A 19,696-nucleotide genomic window follows, 5' to 3' on the forward strand; every position below is an offset into this window, starting at 1 on the left:
TGATGTGGGAAGATGATGCACAGACACGATTCTAATAAAAACCTACAAAACAGAAAATTGACAAAAACACAAGCACGACAAAATGATGTGGAAATGTGATTTTGGCTTGGAATCATCGTTAATATGATCTGCAACTTGACAAAAAGACTAAATAATGCAAAATGATGTTGGCAAAAGGGATTAAGGTCCCACCGGGTGTGCCAAAATGTATATAGTGAAATCGGGATAGTAAACTATTGTATAAACCAACAAAGATCCAACCACATAAAACCCTAGTTCTACAATTAAAAATCCACCATACATTTATGAAGAACCTAAAACATGCAATTCACAACAAAATAGAAAGATTATACCATTTACATGCTTAGTAGAGTTTGATGTCCATTATTTCCTATCTCCATTGATCTTGCTTGATATGGTTACTCTTAGATTTTGTATTGTGCACAAGAGCTCAAGAAATAACAGATTATGGTTGTGTAGTTACTTGAGTGATTGATCGCATATTTAATTAACAGAAGAAGTGGGCCAATTAAATTAATTAATTATTTATTAAATTTAGGGAAAGGGTAATTTAAATAAATAACATCATTTATTTAAATAGGGAAAGGATAGAAAAGCCTTAGTGAATTAATTAAATAAATTAAAATCTATTTAATTAATAGAAGGCTTGGGATGAAATAATTAAATAAATAAAATATTTATTTAACTAGGCTAGGGCAATTTTAGGTGTCTACACAACTAAATTTAAAAACCACAATAAAAATAAAACACACATATTAGCCAATTAGAAGATCCAATAGTGCATAAAACATTACAAAATGAACTATGTTATACTCTTTGGTTGCACTCAAAGTAGATTTTCCCAAAATGATTATGATGTGTGCTAATAATTTGGTAGAATTACATTGTATTCAAGTGATTTTTCATTAAAATGGCTTAGATGATGTTAATGTATGTATTTTTTTATGTAAGAGGTTGATGGCTAGGATCATATTGGAAGATCAAGGGTTTAAGATGCTTGAGATCTCTCAAGCAAGGAGAGGAAAACAAGTGGCAACAAGTGGCAAGAGGAGGTTGGATTAGGATGGTAGCTCCAAGATTGAATGAACATCAAGGGATATAATTTGGCATGTGAGTTAGTGGAGGGATGATATTTTTTGGATACCTCAAAGTACCATGAAAGTATCTATGAAAAGGTGGCTTCAATAAAAAAGAGATGGATTGTCCCATGCTTCTAAAGTACCATGGGTAAATTAAAAAATTGGGAAATGGAAGGTTAACCCATACCTTAGAATACTACCTATGGTTACTTGAGAGGACATGCAAATTTTGTGGGGACTTAAGATGGTCACATCAACCATTAATCAATGATTAACCCATGTGCATATGATTAGGAGGAAATTAGAGGATAATGAGAAATTTGTATTATATAAAATCACTAAAAAGGAAAATTAAATGTTAGAGTAATCTTTTATTCGCTAATAATTATTTAATTAATTATTAGTCTATTATACTTTATGCTTAAGCTAAACTTAGGAATCTTATAATTCTTTAGGGTTTTCACCTTTAGGGTTTCGAGTATCCTTTTATAAGGATTCTCTCTTTGTATTTTTATAACAACTGTAATTATTGAATTGCATCCTTGTTGCACAATCAATATGACTCCTCTTTTCTGGATCTCTGAATTCTAGCCTCCATAGCTATTTTGCTTCTCTCTTTCTGTGATAGGTTTGCATGCAGGTGATCTTTGGGAGCTGTAGAGTTGATTTTTCCTCAACTCCAATATGGTATCAGAGCTCCAGATCTGCATGCCCCTATTCTCTTCATGAGAGATTTTGGGCCTTGTTCTTCAGATCTGTGTTTTCGGGGGTTTGTGCAGTTGCTTTTTTCCATTTCTAGGGGTAGCTGATTTTTTGGTATATTTGAGTGCCAAAAGGATCTCACGGTTGGATTGAGGAGGCCGTTTCCACTAATTTTGATATAAAATTCGACTTATTTTGGAGTCAGGTGTTCTGGAAGCAAAAAGAAAATTAGGCCTCAGGCCATACGACCTCGAGCATGCAGATCGAGGCGAGAGAAAAAAAATAAAAAAATTTAGGCAGTTTTATGGCTTGCTTAGGCTGATCCGCCCACCAATGACTGATGACGGTTTGTTAACCACCAGGGCTAGCCCTCCCGATCTCTGTCGACGGTCTGGGAGCCGCCAGCAGTTACCATGATAGTCATAGGCACCACTGCCCCTCGGAGTCGCCTGCCACCACCCCTGCCAGTCATTTCACCGCCCGCTGCCTGCTATGCCCGACCCTCGCCGTGCCTAGCCCAATCGTCACTGCTCCACCTCACCCAACCCGGTCATCGCTGCTCAACCCGACCAGCTACTGCTCCACCCGACCACCACCTCCTTGCCACCAGTAGGGGGGTGTGTTTGTTTTGAAGGTTTTTTCACAGGCTAATGGGTTTTTTGCCATAACTTGGGAAAACGAAGTCACTTTTTGCAAAACCTTATATCGTCGGAAACCTCTTTCCGAGCTCTATCCAGATCTGGAGGTTTGACCTTTTGACTTTTCTTTTTTGATGGCATTTTTTGCTGTCAAAGCCAGAGGTTCATTTTCGCACTTCGGGAGACATAACTTGAGCATCCGAACTCCGTTTTTGAAAACTTTATATCGTTGGAAAGATTGTTTTGTGTTCTTTCCAGTCATATGAGTTTTATTTCCAGATTCTACTCCAGGTATATTTTATTCAGTTTTTTGCTTTTTAGCACTCTGGTGAATATCTTAGATGTTTCAGGTCCTGGGATCTCTTTCTTTGAGTAGGATGTCTCGTCTTTGGCTGTTCTTTTTGTTTCCAGACTTCTTTCTCTTCTGATCATTGTAGCCTTTTATTATGTAAACACAGTGAGATAAACTGCCATCATGCATTGTATACTTGGGATTTTGCACATCTTGTGCCTTATTGTACATGCACTACTTATAAAGTGCCATGGGGGGTTGATGTTTGCCTTTTGTTTTCCATCTAGCTTTGTCAAGTGAGTGTTCCTTCCATGACATTAGCCTCATGATGTGTGTCAAGTGAGTGCTCCTTCCACGACACTATGTACTTTCTTTGCACCTTCGATGTTCCAAGTTCTTCGTCATGCAGTTCTTGTTGGTTGTTCTTTTCAGTGTACCTATCCCTCTCCCTTTTCAGCATTATGGGGAGGTTTGTCCTGTTGTTCTAATGCTTCCTTGGTTCGATTGATCAGCTCTTCAGGCTTTGGTGTTTCATGCCATCTATATCTTCGAGTTCAGTTGTTTGCCTTTGTTTTCTATCTGATTCGAGTAGTGTCATTTGAGGGCACTCATGCAGATTACAGTCTTCTCTACCTGGTTATGTTCTATTTCAGATGAGGTTCTTCAAATCAGTAGTTACTCTTTGACAGTGTTTGTATCTATTTCATGCTTCAGTGGTGTTCTTCATGCATTTTTGTTCCTATCTTCTGGAACACTCTTGTTTGGAGGCTTCTTAGTCCTTCACTTGAGCTTTCATCTCATCTTGGAGAAGAGTTTTGTTCCCACAGGGTTTTTCCCTTTTTCTTCACTTTACAAAGATTTTATTGTACTTCAATACTTCATCAAGCCTAGTTGTCAGGACCCATTGTTGCTTTCCTGTATTTTTTACATGTTTTTTAAGTCCTTAGTTGGTTTTTAGCTTCTCCCTAAGTTCATCTTAAGGGAGGGTGTTAGAGTAATCGTTTATTAGCTAATAATTATTTATTTAATTATTAATCTATTATACTTTATGCTTAAGCTAAACTTAGGAATCTTATAATTCTTTAGGGTTTTCTCCTTTAGGGTTTCGAGTATCCTTTTATAAGAATTCTCTCTTTTTATTTTCATAACAACTGTAATTATTGAATTGCATTCTTGTTGCACAATCAATATGACTCCTCTTTTATGGATCTATGAATTCTGGCTTCCATAGCTTTTTTGCTTCTCTCTTTCTATGGCAGGTTTACATGCACGTGATCTTTGGGAGCTGTAGAGTTGATTTTTCCTCAACTCCAATATTAACTCGAATATTAAATAAATCAAATATTTATTTAATTTTTTGAGGAAGGGGGGACATTAAACTAGATAAATAATTATTTTCCAAGGAATAGACTTTAGGAGAAATGGAAAATTTCTTTTCGAATGAAGAATAGGATGGTAGGTTCATTAAAGAAATATTGATTAAATAATTGAAATATTGTTCAATTAATATATAAGTGAAAATGGAGGGAATTAGGATAAATTCATCAATTATGAATTATTGCTTCTACATACATTAGATTTAGAGATGGATAGATATTGTTTTTATATATTTAAGGACAAGTTTAACACTTTTATGTCCCATCAAACTTAGATAAAAGAACCTTTTGCAATTCTTTGCCAACCTAATTTTGAAGTACTTAATTCAAGCAGTTTGAGGACCATTTCAAAATTTGACATTACAAAATATAGAAATTTGATAGATCATCTTAAATTTATTACTCTAGAGCTTTGTATTGAACACAAAGGGATTAAAAATAATTTATTATCTCCATTACCTCTCCTTTCAATGTATCTAATCTCTTTTGAAGGAATTTGTGTTAGAAGGGATTATGTGAAGAATCAACGGTTTGGCTAACATCTAATTCACTTCTATTTAAGTATGTGATTCTAGAGCTCCTAGCTAGATCTTTCTAACCTTTCATGACTTGCATCATCATTATTACATATTTAAGTTCTTAAGTCATATTTTTGTCTTACATTCAAATTAATCAATGCTTCAAATATGGTCTAAGCCTTTTCTTCCTCTATCAATTCATGTCTTTGCCTATCTATCATCTTGTGTATTCATTTTTTACCAAAATGTGTCAACTTTCGATTCCTTGTGTGGCAAGCTCAAGGCTCTAACACCACTATAGTGTCCCTAATCAAGGATATTGTATCTGTGTATTGATTTAAATCCATGGGAAACTAATGTTTAAATATTATTTCAAATTAGGTCCACTATAATAGATAATATACTTAAAAACATATGTATAAATGAACAATAAGCCCTTACAAAATGAATGAATGACATGATAGTTCACAAAATGGATTAATTCATATATTACAATTAGAGTTACAATTACAAATGATTTAGCTTACAAAAAATTTCAAGAATAAATGCAATAATATTACTTTTTTTAAATATAGCAAATCTATAGAAAATAGAATTAAAATTCCTAGGCACTAAGAAAACCTACCTTAGCTTAGACAAATAATTATTGAAGGAGTCGCTCAAACAACAAATTGGTAAAAGCCAAATACAAATCCCTATATGAGACTATCACAATTGGTTTATGGGTTTTCATTCACTGACCAGTTGTGAAAATTTGAGGTCAGTGAAATTAATGAATAAACAAGCATGTCTTTTCTCAAACCTATCTTGAATAAATATGTAACTTTTAATTCTTGGCCAACACCATTACAAATAATCAACTAATTACATTATTTTCCCTAAGCTCGCAAGAAGTGAAAAAATGGTCTTATGTGTCAATATGGAATCTTACGAAAAAGGGGAACATAACAAGCCAAATAAATATTTAATGTGACACAACACATCTCCAAAGATGTGCCACAAACAATATTTATTTTACATAATTGAAATGTTTCTTGTCTTATGCAAGGTATACAAAACCCTTTTTTTCCAAATATTGTGTACATAGTTCAATCAAACAAAGAAACTAATAAACCAACATATGATAGAGCATATATTTGAAATATACGATTAAATGTTCATTCAATAGCAACCATACAAGAAAACACCAATGAAGAAGTGCCACAATGATAAATCTAGAAGTTTGCAATATTCAACAATGAAAGAGTTCAAGGAATGTAAGTAGTCCAACCACAATACTATAGAGTATGGACTATAAAAGATCCATATTAGGGTTGGGGAAGTGGTTTGTGTACTTGATATCTTAAATGAAAAGAGAGTTCATGATGTGTTTTGTATGTCATTTCTAAAGGCGCAAGTTCATATTATACAATATAGGATAATCTAATATATGTGTCAAAAATGAAACTTAGTCTTGAAAGAAAAACAAATAGCGGAAAAAAAGGTAAAACTATTATTGAATAAAAATTTGTTTTTAAAAGACTAAGTAAAAAATATTTTACATAAAATACTCCACTTCAAAATAATGATTTTCCTTATTTAAATAAATATATTAACCTAAAACAAGCTCTATCAATATTAGGTCAACCGATAATGCCCACCCAAAATCAATAGTGATCCATACCTAATAGAAGAGTCATATATTAAATAAGTCATCTCAAACTACTTAAAATCCATGTCATTTATTTCTATTGTAATATTAGGTAACAAGGTGGTTGAATTATCATAAAAATTAATAGGCATCGATCACCCTCAATGAATTGTTCATCACTATGAATGCATAATTGTTCCTTTCAACAATACAATCAAACATTACTTTTAATGTTACACATTGACATGTTGACATGGAGTCTTTATAGTCCCTTTCAAGAAGCTTCCACCACTACAGAAACTATAATAATAGAAGTTCCATTTGGCAAACCTGCTTGTGTGTCATATTTATATTGAAATACGCTACCCATTTGCAGATCACTTCTTTAATGTAAACAGAATCTGATCTGTATTCAAGTAATGGACTACAACTATTTGCAGGATGGAGATCACCAGTTGTACAAATATGGGTTTCATCATTTCTCGTCTTCTCAGGTCATCTCAATTACATTTGTGATTAGGTGATATTTGATCATGTCTTACACAATAGTTTGGAGTCTAATCTTGATTGATAGCGAGTACTTGTTAAAATCAATAAGTGGGTTGACTGAAAAGATGTCTGCAGAGCATCCAAAGTTGTCCTCAGAAAGGAGACTAGAGGACAAAGAGGAGTATATACTTGCCAGGTACACAATCTAATGCTATGCCATGCCTTTGTTTTAATTGAACTTTTTAAGAGTTCACCTGACACGGTTTTATTTAATCTGTTTCAAAGTTGAAGAGCATATAAACATGCTTTTCTGTCAGGATAAATCTTCGATTTATTATCTTCCAATTGTATAACTATTTGTTAAAATATTCTATATGCAACCCTACTTCCACTGTACTAAGGTACTGTATTCAATTAAGCACCTAGGTTAGCAATTGCTACAGTCTCAGACTCTTGTCCTGGTAGTACCTTTGAATTGTAGGGTATGATACCCAGCGGCATCCCTCCCAATGAATGATGACAGTGAACACTGTCAATAATTATCACTTGAAGGGTGTGAGCACAGCATCAGTGTCCTTGGGAGTCTAAAATGAGATTTTTTCCCTGTGGCATCCCTAATAATTGTGTTCAGTACAAGGGCATGGTAAGGATGGTTAAGTACGTAGAAGGGCATGGTAAGGATGTCTATCAGACGAGTAAATAGCATGAACTGATTCATCATAGCTACTTTGAATCCCTACCATACAAACTTTATCATAATAATGAATGAATTAATGACATCTATGAGATTGGATTATGAGACCATGAGTATCATTTTTAACAATTTTCAATTTTTTTCAGTGTCTATTTTTCTATTGTAAATCTTCATCAAGAAACCCACAACTTTGAAAAGCCTCACCACTTCAAATAATTCATTTAGATTGTTCACCTCCAAATTATTTGGATATTGTGTGCCAATGTCCTCATGCTGCAATGAGCAGCTAATAGAAGTATTGGAAAAAAAAAATATTGTGGTTCCTGTTTTGTCCATACATTTAAAAAAATTTAATATGATAAATGATGGATAGATGTTAGAATTTAATATTAAACACATCAAATCTTTTATTTTCAATTATATGTATTCGTAGTACATCTCACAAGCTTTACTTTGATTACAAATAGGTAAACCTGTTTGTGCTCCTATCATAGCTTTTATATTTTATTTTACTTTGAATTCTCTATATAATTGTAGGCAGACTGATTATTTCAAACAACTGTTTGTACTCCTATCAAAGCTTTTACATTTTTTTTACTTTGATTTTTTTATGTAATTTTAGGCAGACTGATTATTTCAGAGACAAATTAGTAATATAAAGCCAATTTAGACTTGGATGTCTTTCAAAAGAATTATTTTTTATTGGTCAATTCAGAGTTGGGTTCCTATTAAGCACTATTTTATTATTACAGGAAACCCAGACCAACTTAGAGTTGATGTTTTTTAAAACATTATTTTTACTATAGAAAACCCAAATGTGAGGATCAATACAACTAACCAGTTGTCAGTATCTGTTGTTTATTGAACAGACAACAAGAACTCATACCTGTAGCTGAAAATTTATTTACCATAAATAGCTTACCAAACTCATTATAAAACAGAGTAGGTATTCTACCATTAATAATATTTATGTTGCAAATAAATACATATGCATTCAGAGTATCAGAGGAACAGATCAACGTAATAGCAGGGGACTGACTAGAAAATCCCTCTCTCTAAGAGTGCAGGATCTCAGGCTTTGTAAATGACTCAACGCCCATGTTGAGAAAGAAGCCAGCCTGACTTTGACAAGAGAAGCTACTTCCTGCTTATTACATTCTACTTAGAACAATAGTCTCTATACTTCAGACTAAACAGAGCAACATCTACTTCCTGCTTATTACATCCTACCTGGAACAATAATCTCTAACTGGACAAAGTACACATTTGCATCAAAAAACATTCAAGTACCCTTAAATAGAAAGAACCCTTACGTTTGTACCACATAAACAACATTCAGTCGATCATTTCACAGAAAAAGCACATATGTTTATACAACCTAGGCATGATATGCTTTCCCTCCAAGCGAGTAGTAGACAAGACTTTCATATAGGTATGGTATTAGGTTATGGCGGTCTAAGGGCATTTGGTCCTGTTGCCATGGGTTGTCATGTTGGCATAGCAGGGGCAGAGCTCTTTGTTCCCATATGTCCCTGGAGGAACACAGTTGCATCTGGCACAGCATGTACCACAAGCTCTCAGACAACGGTCATTCAGAGATGCTGCTTTACATCTATCTGTGCAAGCCGCCTTGCAGTCTGCAAACAAAAACACATACCAACAGAAAACCATTAATCGATTAATCAACCATAAAGAACTATACCCTCATTAATAAATGACCAACTTTAACAATGTGAAGGACATATACCCATTTGGGTGTCCATTGAGGATACATACCAAGGGTCTGGAGAAGCCTGCGGTGTGCCTCTGAATTTGCAGCCCGAGCAACTTCTATGTACCTCTGTGGTAAACAGATGAGATTATAGTTAAGCACCGCACCAAGATTAATTTCTGCTATTAACAAATAAAACAGAAGAAGAATGGTAATGTTGAACCCAGGAAGTTCAAATGTATTGATGTATCAGGTAATATGAAATCAATCTTCTATTAACCATCTAGTTAAGCACCTTAAATTGCATTCTAAGAGGTGAGCTTTTCATGCCTCATAGTTACAACTATGTGATTTTAATGTGTCATAAATGGCCACTACAGCATAATTATTGACAAACCAGCAAAAGATTTAATGAGCTCGGACAAAGCATTATTCCTTCTGCTCAAAATAATGGAGTCTTAGGATCTTTTAGTAGCTCATTTTATCAACCCAAAATGAATACTTATCTGCAGTCATGTCTAAATGCTACATATCAATGATCCTACCTCCAATTGATGCCATGAAAAAATCTAAGTAAAACATTTGAAACAAAACTAAACCAAGCAAAACCCATATCAGAAGTTCTCTAAGTAAGAGCACTCAATGCTCCTACATTGTAGTTTGCAACTCAACCATGATAGAGATACATGCTTTCAAGATAAATCCTACATACAAAATCTATCATTACCTGAGAAACAAGTGCCATCAGAAGGCATGCAAAGAGGAGCTTTCTTGCAGGAACACCATGTGAAGCCATTGCAGGCTTACAAATACTTTTGGGTTATGCAGATGCTGAAAACTTCCTAGCCCTTGGGAGATAGAAGCTGAAGAATCACTGATACTTCCTATGGTGTGTGTATTACTTGAGGGATATCCCTCAAATTTATAGGGAGAGGAGGTTGGATTCTAAGGTTTGCTGAGTCACTTTCTTACTATATAATTTGACAATGCCTATCTACAGCTGGAGGTGGGCTGAATCACATTTTTCAAGTTATTGCTCTGCCACTGCCTATTAAAATTAAATTTATCAACGGTAAGAAAATTAATTTAAATGTCAGGGAGATGGGCCTTCTGCTGACTCACTGTCCTAAGTTGCTGCTGCTAATTAAACCAAAACAAGGGGAGTTGTCATTCACAACTTGAAGTACTTGATTACAAATGTGACATTGTGCAGAACAAATGGGTATTTAAATTATTTATTGGGTCACCAAGTAACTTAAAGAAGTGAATTGTTTAAGGTCCAATTGCAAGTTTGTAACCTGCATCCTTTATACTTTATAGTTTTCCATCATTAAAGAAAAGAAATAAAATTGTAAGTTTATATTATTCTAAACAATTTTAAATATTTTTATAAATATTATGTAAAATGAGGGAATATGATAGAAGGTTTATGATAAAAGTAATCGGTTGGTATGTGTGACATAAAAAATATCTAGAATTAGAAAGTGATAATCAAAATGCAACACACTACACTCACATTAAGCATAGACAACACTATCATAAGGAGGGGAGAATAAATCATGTTTCTAAAAAAATAATCAAAGGGATGGCTTAACAAAAGGAGGATTGAAGACCTCTAAGTACTCTTAAGAGTCTTGAACAACAGGAAACAACACCAACCCCTAGCCTAGTAGTAGAGGCACAACAAAGGCCTTGATACCATTTGACATCAGCCCAAAAGGTTCCTCCCATAGAGAAAGCTTCTAGCCCCTCCACTAAGAAGTGAAGTTGAGAATTTCCTCTTGCTAGGGGAAGAACACCAGTAGTTGAGCATGTATGAATTGTTGTGAGGGTTGTTGATACTTTTTGCTTCAATAATATTACAAATAAAAACTATTGTTTCAAACATAAAATATCAATTTTTGTGTGTTTTTCAACCAATAGTTGTGATTTTAAAGTTGTTTTTGTTAGGAAATGTACCATTGGTTGTGAAAAGTAACCGATCATGTGATGCCACATCATTTGCACAAGTATTGGGGCCTCTTTCGCACGCCTATTGGTCTCACTTTTGGGGGGGGGGGGAGGCTGTTTTGGACACCTTGGCAAAAAGCATGTTGATGTGGCACCATACTTGATGATGCGGCCCTGAAAACTTAGTTATAAGCAGGAGACTTGCCAAGTAAGCTACTGTAAAAAATTGGGAGTGATTTGAAATTTCCACGTAGGATTTTGAGAAGCGCAAAGTTAGGGTGCACAACTATTGGGTCCTCTCCCCTATATGAGAAATTTCATAAATAGGGAATCAATGGCAATGATTTCCAAGTAAGTCCATTGGGTATAAATTTGCTCAAGGTACAATGAACACTCCAACAATTGTTGAGAAGGTTCTATAGATGCTGGAATTTTAATGCTAGCTTGTCTACCTATGCTTGGATATTAAACTAAGCAAAGGTAAGTACACATACTTTATCATTAAAAGAGAGATTGTAGTAAATAGTTTTGACATTGAAAATGACACCATTTCTAGCTTTCTATAGTTGAAATAAAATAGAAGCTTCAAGAAACTATCAATTCTAGCATCGTAACTAGGCCGCTAGGTTATATTCTCAAATAAAGCAATTATCTAAGAGAGAAAAACTGGTGAAAATGAGAGAAGAGACTATGGATCCACTTTTAAGCATCCTTTGCATGAGAAAAAGCTCAAAATGGTGTTTGAAATATTTATGTCTATGACAAGCTAGATATTTAAGGTGAGCTAGTCCAATATGCTTAAGTCTTTCACCAAGTGAAAGCCCTTGGTAGACTAGATGCCAAAGAAAGTGAGTTGTGCTCAACTCTGGATTGTTATACTCTTTTAAGCCTACAAGACCAATTGAGGATGAAGAATTCAATCCATGTCACTTTTGAGCTTACAAAGGGTTAAAGAGAAAGGACTAAGCACTATGAAGAGAATGGCTAGAGTTTAATTCCTTAATCTAGTGTTAAATTACATATTGAATCTTTCAACTAGGCTAAAGGATGTTAAAGTGCCAACTTGTGAAGTATGAAACCTAGAATCAATTCTTATATACAAATAATAGAAGGTAAATAAATGTTAGATAGAGATTCAATGTTGCAAGGTAGGTCACATGTCGTAGTCTCAAGAAGAGACTAAATCTCTAATGATATTCATTCATTTATGAAAGATTCAAATAGCTTTGATTCTAGAAGGTTTTCCAAAGGCAAGCTAAAATTGTCGATAAGAGGAAGCAACCACAAGTTATGACCATTGAAAAAGACTAGTTATAAAACCATTTCCAACCTATCTAAGATAATGATTCACTACCTTAAAGGCCTTCTAGATAATTAGCCACCAAGGAGACTTTTTTAATAACAACCTTAAAGGCCTTTTTTAAGAAAATTAATTTAAATGTTAGGGAGATGGGCCTTCTGCCAACTCACTGTCCTAAGTTGTTGCTACTAATCAAACAAAAACTTGGGGAGTTTTCATTCACAATTTGAAGTACTTAATACAAATGTGACATGTTGTGCAGAATAAATGGTTGTTTAAATTATTTGTTGGGGCATCCAAACACTTAAAGAAGGGAACTGTTTAAGGGCAAGTTTGTAACTTGCATTATTTATAGTTTCCCTTTTCTCAAGAGAAGAAATAAAATTGTAGGTTTATATTATAAGAGAGAAATTATATGAACTTTCTAAACATTCAAAATTATTATACAAACAATATATAAAATAAATGAGTAATAGGTTTATGACAATAAGTGATTGATAAGTATGTATAACACACACAAATATAAATAAGAAATATTTAAAATTAAAAAATACAAGTTCAAATACAACATTATATGCTCACATTAACTATAGGCAACACTACCATAAGGAGAGGGGGCATAAATCATATTCTTCATAAAATACCTAAAGGGATGGCTCACCAAAAGCAGAGTCAAGGACCTCTCAATAGTCTTAAGAGTCTTGAATAATGAGAAACAACATCAATCCCTAGCCTAGTGCTAGACACATAACAAAAACCTTGATACAACTTGGCATTGACCTAAAAGGTTCCTCCCATTGGGGAAGCTTCTAGCCCCTCCACTAAGGAGGCAGAGGTGAGAAGTTCTAGCTATATGAATAGCTTCATCAATAGGGAATCAATGGTAACGACCTCTAAGTAAGGCCATTAGGTATAACTTTGCTCATAGTACAAGGAGCACTCCAACAATGGTTGAGAAGGTTCTATAGATGTTGGAATTTCAATGCCAACTTCTCTATCTATGCTTGGATATAAAACTAAGTACACATACTTTCTCATTAAGAGAGAAATAGTAGAAAATAGTTTTGACATTGAAAATGACACCATTTCTAGCTTTCTATAGTTGAAATAGAATATAAGCTTAAAATAAACTATAAGTTCTTGGAATGTAATTCTCTAAGAGAAAAATATTAGATGAAAAAGGAGAGAAGAAGCTATTGATCCACTTTTAAGAATCCTTGACATGAGGGAAAGCTTAAAAAAAAGTGTTTGCAAGATTAATTTCTATGACAAGTATTGGGATATGCCCTGGATTTTTGTCTTGAATGATATTGGAGCCTGGTCTAGGGTTTTGGCCCTCTTATGAGTCCTAAGTTTGAAAGCCTTAAACCCTAAACCTTAATAGTGGTCGAACTAGCCTTCTCTCTTTTTGTTTTAGTCTTGTGGTAACTTCCAGTAACCGGTTTTCGATGTTTTAAGTTATGACTTAATCCTGTCATGTTGTGCTCGCAACCGGCCCCCTTTTGTTAGCCACCAAGTAAATTCATTTTTCCAGGATTTATCTTGTCATGCACCTTCGGCAAAATCTACAACTTGGATGATAGCGCGATTGCGTGGTTAGCTAAATCTGCTCACTTATCCTTATTCTACAAAATTGCCTACCTACGTGGTATGTGGGGCCTACTAATGGTGACTACGCATGCTGGGATGCACAAATAGATGACAGATAGAAGATTGCATGGCATGGTAGAGGAGTGCGCCCGGAATACTCACTTCTTATAAGCAATACTGCACAATCACCTTTTATAGGATTAGCGGACAGATTGCTTGGCAATTGCATGATTGACTAAAGTTGTGCACAAAGGTTAACTTCACTACGGATATGGCATGTAGGCCCCTTAGGTGATGATGACAGACACTTGGACCAATGAAATATTGGACACATGGGTAGCTGGGCCACGTGGTAGGGATGTGGGTCCCATTGGCCTGCCTTCTAAATGTAATAGAGAGCGATACCTTCTCAGTGAATCCAAGGATGAGATCTTCGCGTGATTATGCAATTGAACAAAGATGCGCGACAACACTAATTCTGCAATGTTGAGGAGATTCATAAATGATGGTGGCAAATAAAAAATGATAAAGTTTTCTACGTGTCGACTTTCCATTTGTGACCAACTAACATGGATCTTGTTGTTGGGGCCCCAACATTCAAATATGCATTCTAACGACTATCTCCCACCATCAAACCATCCTACATGCTTGTAGTTAATGAATTCAATTGTCCATTGTAATCCAAAATTTCTTGGCTATATCAGCACCGTCTTTGCCCAATTCTACATTTACATTGTTATAGACACACTTTGAATTCTTTCTGCAATCCTCTGTTATCATTGTTAGGGTTTATGTGGTAGGGTTATTGCATACACTCTTACTGCATTTTCTATAGCATTTTTATTGCCTTACCTATGTGATTTTTAATTTTGTATAACAATTTGAGTGCTTAGGTTGTGTTCTGAATTGAACTTTGAAGCCTTAACTACTATTTCAATAGGTTTCAGTAAACCCTAATGTCGAGAATGGTCGAATCTTCTAGCTTGGGAAAGAGGAAATTTTCAGAAGAAGTAATTTTGCAACATTTTGGGTCAGCTGAAACATAGAAGAGGTCAAAACCAAGATCCAGGCCATATGAGTTCATAATTGACCACTTAGTCGGATGTAGAGATGCATTGATCCTACCTTGGGGTTTTAGCCTCTGGAGAAGAGGATACAACAAAAAGAAAAATAATCTCGATATCAAACATCTGGAATTGCAATCTTGGAAGGCTTGGGGTTCTAAATGTATATGCCAATGTTGGGTTGGTCGCTGCCATTGTTGCAAATTACAAACTAGACACTAGAGAAATTGTGGCTAAAGAAGGTAGTAGACTCATGGAAATCACAAGGGATGTTATCAATGAGGTCTTCATGCTCAACCCTAATATTTATTGGGTCATTAACCCATAGTAGTTGGATGCAGAATACCAGAAGAATGAGAAGTTGTACAGGAGGAATTTGGCATCATTCAAACCCGCAGGGGTAAAAGGGGATGATAGAAAATTGACTCCACAAAAAATTCCCCCTATAATGTTGACCTATTTGTTGGCTATTTTACAAATACATACTTTTATGCTAGGTATGTGCAACAAATGCAAAGGATATGATTCATAACTAGATGCTGGTGATATGTATGGATATCTAGAGCAGAGATATCAATAGACCTTTTGATTTTGCTTCCTTGGTGGTTGAGGGTCTTCATAATGCCCTTTGTGATTTCAAAGCAGCAAGATCATCAAATTTCAGGTATTACTCTTTGTTGATGCACGTATTCTTGTATAAAGGCCTTAAAGTTTAGCATACATGCCTAGAAATTACTACTATAGCTAGAGGAGAACAACTCCTAGTCTAAGAATGGACTTATATCTGGGACTTACATATGAATGAGTCTAATTACTTGACCTTTGAGAATCTCTTTGTTAGAAAGTTGTTAAGTATTCTTCAGAAGGAGGTCAGATGGGGTTTAAGCCAAAGAGCCAAAGAATTTTTGAAACCCAAGGATCTTAGGCCTAAATTGGAGATTCCTCACAATTAAGGATCATGGTTCTACTTCAAGGACCATATAATTATAAGAGTATTTGGTAGCCCTATCACTGTTTAGGATAGGTTTGCTCTATTGGAGATAATGCATCAATTAGTAGAAGCTGATAAGTCTTTGGTTGGAGGAGCTCATAAGAAGGGCTCAATGATCCCATCACAAGTTGTGGTTGGGATGTATCATTTCTTGAATAGAAAGTGTTGGCCATTTGGTGGAATTTATTATGTGTTGCATTGATGTTTTGTCATTAATATCAACACTAGTTGTTTGGATTCTTTATCGGCACCCTTCTGGTCCCGGTAGATTGAGTGGTTTCTGTAGACTCCTAAAATTGTTATGACTAATTAAATTACCTAAGCCTAATTCTTCTATTAATTAAATAAATCTTTATTTATTTAATTAATTCATTTATCCTCTTCTAGCCTTATTTCTCATTTAAATAAATACATTTATTTATTTAAATTATCCTTTTCCTAAATTAAATAAATATTTTTATTTATTTAATTATCCCACTTCTTCTATTAATTAAATAAATCTTTATTTATTTAATTAATTCATTAGCCTTTTCTACCTATGACACATGTCATTCATCTCTTAATTCCTACACTACCTACCCCTTTCATTATTTTACTATTTTATCTACCTACCCTCTAATCCTAGCCGACATCCTTTTACACCTCTCAATCTTATCCCTCCATTTCATATAGTGTCTTCTATATAAGGAGATGTTTCCTTCATTATCAAACCCTAATCATTCATCCTAATCAAACATTCTAATGACTTAATGCCCTAATGATCATTTTGACTACATTACGATCCTACTTGCAACCACATTTCGTTCTTTATTGAGCTCTTGTGCACATAAAATCTGAGAGCAAATATATCAAGCAAGATCAATGGAGATAGGAAGAATGGAGATCAAAATCTTATTGGACATGTGATGGTATAATCTTTGTGATTTCATGTGATTTGCATTGTCTTAGGTAATCTTCATATGTTATGGTGGATCTTTGTTGTTGTTAGGCTAGGGTTTGGTGGTTGAATTCATTTAGCCTTTCAATCTTGTTGTTATTGTTATCCATTTTCACCATATACATTTTGGCACGCCCGGTGGGACTCTTGTCCCTTTGCATTTAACCTCCTTGTTGCAGATCTTGTGTTTTTGAAGTTGCAGATCGGACATTTTCGGCAGCATTTTTGGTATTTTCGTGTCTGCGCACTTTCGGATCGCGTTTTTGATTTTCAGGCGCGTTTGAGACAACTTGATCCACGTCTGTGTTTTGGCAATATTTCATTTTGCAGGTTCCAGGGATCCGCGTCTGTGTTACTGAAGCGCGTCTGTGTCATTTTTACCCACGTCTGTGTTTTGGCAATATTTCATTTTGCAGGTTCTAGGGAGGCGTGTCTGTGTTACAGAAGCGCGTCTGTGCCATTTTTACCCACGTCTGTGTTTGGAAAGAGCGTCTGTGGTTTTTACTCGCGTCTGTGCCTCACAGAACCGCGTTTGTGTCGCAGAGTCGTGTTTGTGTCGGGGGTAATCGCATCTGTGTATTGCCTGTTTCAAAATTGTGAAATTTTATTGATTCAGTTTTCGGATTTTGCATTTAGGGTTTCAGATCTGGTTTATTTTGAGCTAACATTTTCAGATCTAGCTAACAAAAGTGGTGCAGCTTGCCTTGGAAGCTAAATCGTTTGGTTGAAGGCCCCTATTTCACAAAGTCTTTTGGGTTTTAAAAATTTACCTAACTTGTGTGTTTGTAGGAAGGGGTGATTATTTCAAACAACCCAAACTACTAACAACCTTTGTTGCAGGGCCTTGGCAAGGGTTTTTGGATTTTTATTGTGTGCCTTATTTTCATAGACTAGCAAACACTTCCATTGGTGCACTAAAATTGAATCATTGTCTTTTGTGTCTTGAGCAATAGGCTCTTTTTGTTTAATCTTTAGAGGGTCTGTCTTCCCGTGTGGTCATTAGGACTACTAGTGAGAAGAGAACGACCCAAGTGGTAGCGAGGAAAACCCACCTCATCTGAACCACTATAATCAAATGTATTCATGGTGAAAACTATGAATAACGTGTGCTGATTAGTTCATACCGACACTGTCTCCCCATAAACCCGTTTGATCAAATTTATTTGATCAGTTGTAGGGCGTAACCCCTACCGGCTGGGAGCCTTCTGTATATACAGAGCTGAAAGTGCCGCATGTATAGCCACACGAGCGGATGCCCTTACTAGCACCATTTTGTTTTAGAGGCCCAAATCCTTCTAGTTGTTGGGGCAGGAGGTCAGACCTCTGGTAGCGGCCCACACATATACGGTTCTTAGTAGAGATACAAAGTTCGCCATGGGGAGTTTTCATGGGGACTGATGTTTGGCTGACCCGAGAAGTGAGTGCCGAGGGTGGAGCCAGTGAGGTCAAGCATCTAAGTATCCGCTCTGAATAGCGTAGCCTCGGGGGTAAAACCCCATGTGGGATTAACAACTATTGTCTTGGCCAGCCATAAGAATTGTGCTTGACTTATGTTAAACATTCAAAACATTCAAGACCAAACAACAAAACATTGTGTCTTTTGTGTCTTCAAGTGTATGCAAAAGAATTTTACATCAAACAACACACTTTTCTTGGAGTCATTGTCAGTCTAAACACTTGCAAACATTGAGTCCTCATCAACATTGTGTCCTCTTGTCACGAAAAACAGTCAAACAGTCAGATTTGGTCACAACAAAACGACTTCACAGATTGGAAAAAATTGCACAAATTTTACTGAAACGCGTCTGTGTCTGTTTTAACCGCGTTCGTGTTGTCTAGGAGTGTCTGTGAAGGGCATAATAGCGTCTGTGTTTATAACAGCGTCTGTGTTGAATAGAAACACGTCTGTGTCGGGTAACCGTGTCTGTGCAGTATACAGGTGCGTCTGTGTTCAAAATTGCAAAAAAAGTTTACAGTCTAGCAAACAAAAAGAAATTAGTTTCGGAATACTTGAGCTTCCTAGGTCATTTCTCCAGGTTTCATCTAGCATTCAACCTGTCTTTGGGTCTCACAAAATCCATCATTGCTTTACATCTTGCTTTACATTCACACTTGTCTAAACTTGAGTCAAAAGGTCATTTGCTTGTCCTCACTATACTTTGTCAACACATTACATACAACAACACTTTTCTAGGTGGTCCCTCATCAAGGTTTCTTACCTTTGGGTCTCATTTGGTCTTACTTAGGGTCAAGGTCAGCTTACCTCATCAAGAGAAACTATCCTCTCTTTGGAAGTCACACCTACTCTACTACATACATACTTGGTCTTACACTTTGGACATTGCAAGTACACCTCAGATTCATTTACATTCCATACAACTCTTGGTCTTCCATACTTTTTACATTTTCATCTAGTCTCACACATCTTGGTCAATACCTAGTTCATGGTTGAAACCCGTCTTCAAAAATCTAGGAGAGAAACTAAAGAGGCTCAAGAGTCCGCAAACATGAGTTCTTATGAGTATGAGAATGATATCTTTTTCAACACTGATCACACTACATTGCCGACATGGATGTCTATAGAAACATTCCAAATGTTGAAAACACAGACACCACAAACAACAATGTTACACACAATGACAATTTGGACAACTTATCAATACATTCAGCAGATGTGGAAGAATCCATTATGAATCCCCATTTCAATCGATTGG

The 19,696-nt window shown here is 35.5% G+C and overlaps 1 protein-coding gene across 1 annotated transcript; it reads right to left on the reverse strand.

Moving 5' to 3' along the window:
- Positions 1-8,369: 8,369 nt before the first annotated feature.
- Positions 8,370-10,080, reverse strand: LOC131032734 (cypmaclein-like). The gene is made up of 3 exons (XM_057963772.2): positions 9,878-10,080; positions 9,216-9,279; positions 8,370-9,076 (listed from the first exon to the last, which is right to left on the reverse strand). The coding sequence occupies exons 1-3, from the start codon at positions 9,944-9,946 to the stop codon at positions 8,895-8,897; spliced, it is 315 nt and encodes a 104-aa protein (XP_057819755.1). The 5' UTR covers positions 9,947-10,080; the 3' UTR covers positions 8,370-8,894.
- Between the last annotated feature and the right edge of the window lie 9,616 nt (positions 10,081-19,696).

Source organism: Cryptomeria japonica, chromosome 5 (assembly GCF_030272615.1).
Source record: "Cryptomeria japonica chromosome 5, Sugi_1.0, whole genome shotgun sequence".
NCBI classification, from domain to species: domain Eukaryota; kingdom Viridiplantae; phylum Streptophyta; class Pinopsida; order Cupressales; family Cupressaceae; genus Cryptomeria; species Cryptomeria japonica.

Coding starts and splice junctions, on each gene's coding strand:
- LOC131032734 (XM_057963772.2), bottom strand. CDS start 9,946: ATGGCTTCACATGGTGTTCCTGCAAGAAAGCTCCTCTTTGCATGCCTT. Junction 9,280..9,877: donor TGATGGCACTTGTTTCTCAG/GTAATGATAGAT, acceptor TGTTTACCACAG/AGGTACATAGAAGTTGCTCG. Junction 9,077..9,215: donor CAGGCTTCTCCAGACCCTTG/GTATGTATCCTC, acceptor TTTTGTTTGCAG/ACTGCAAGGCGGCTTGCACA.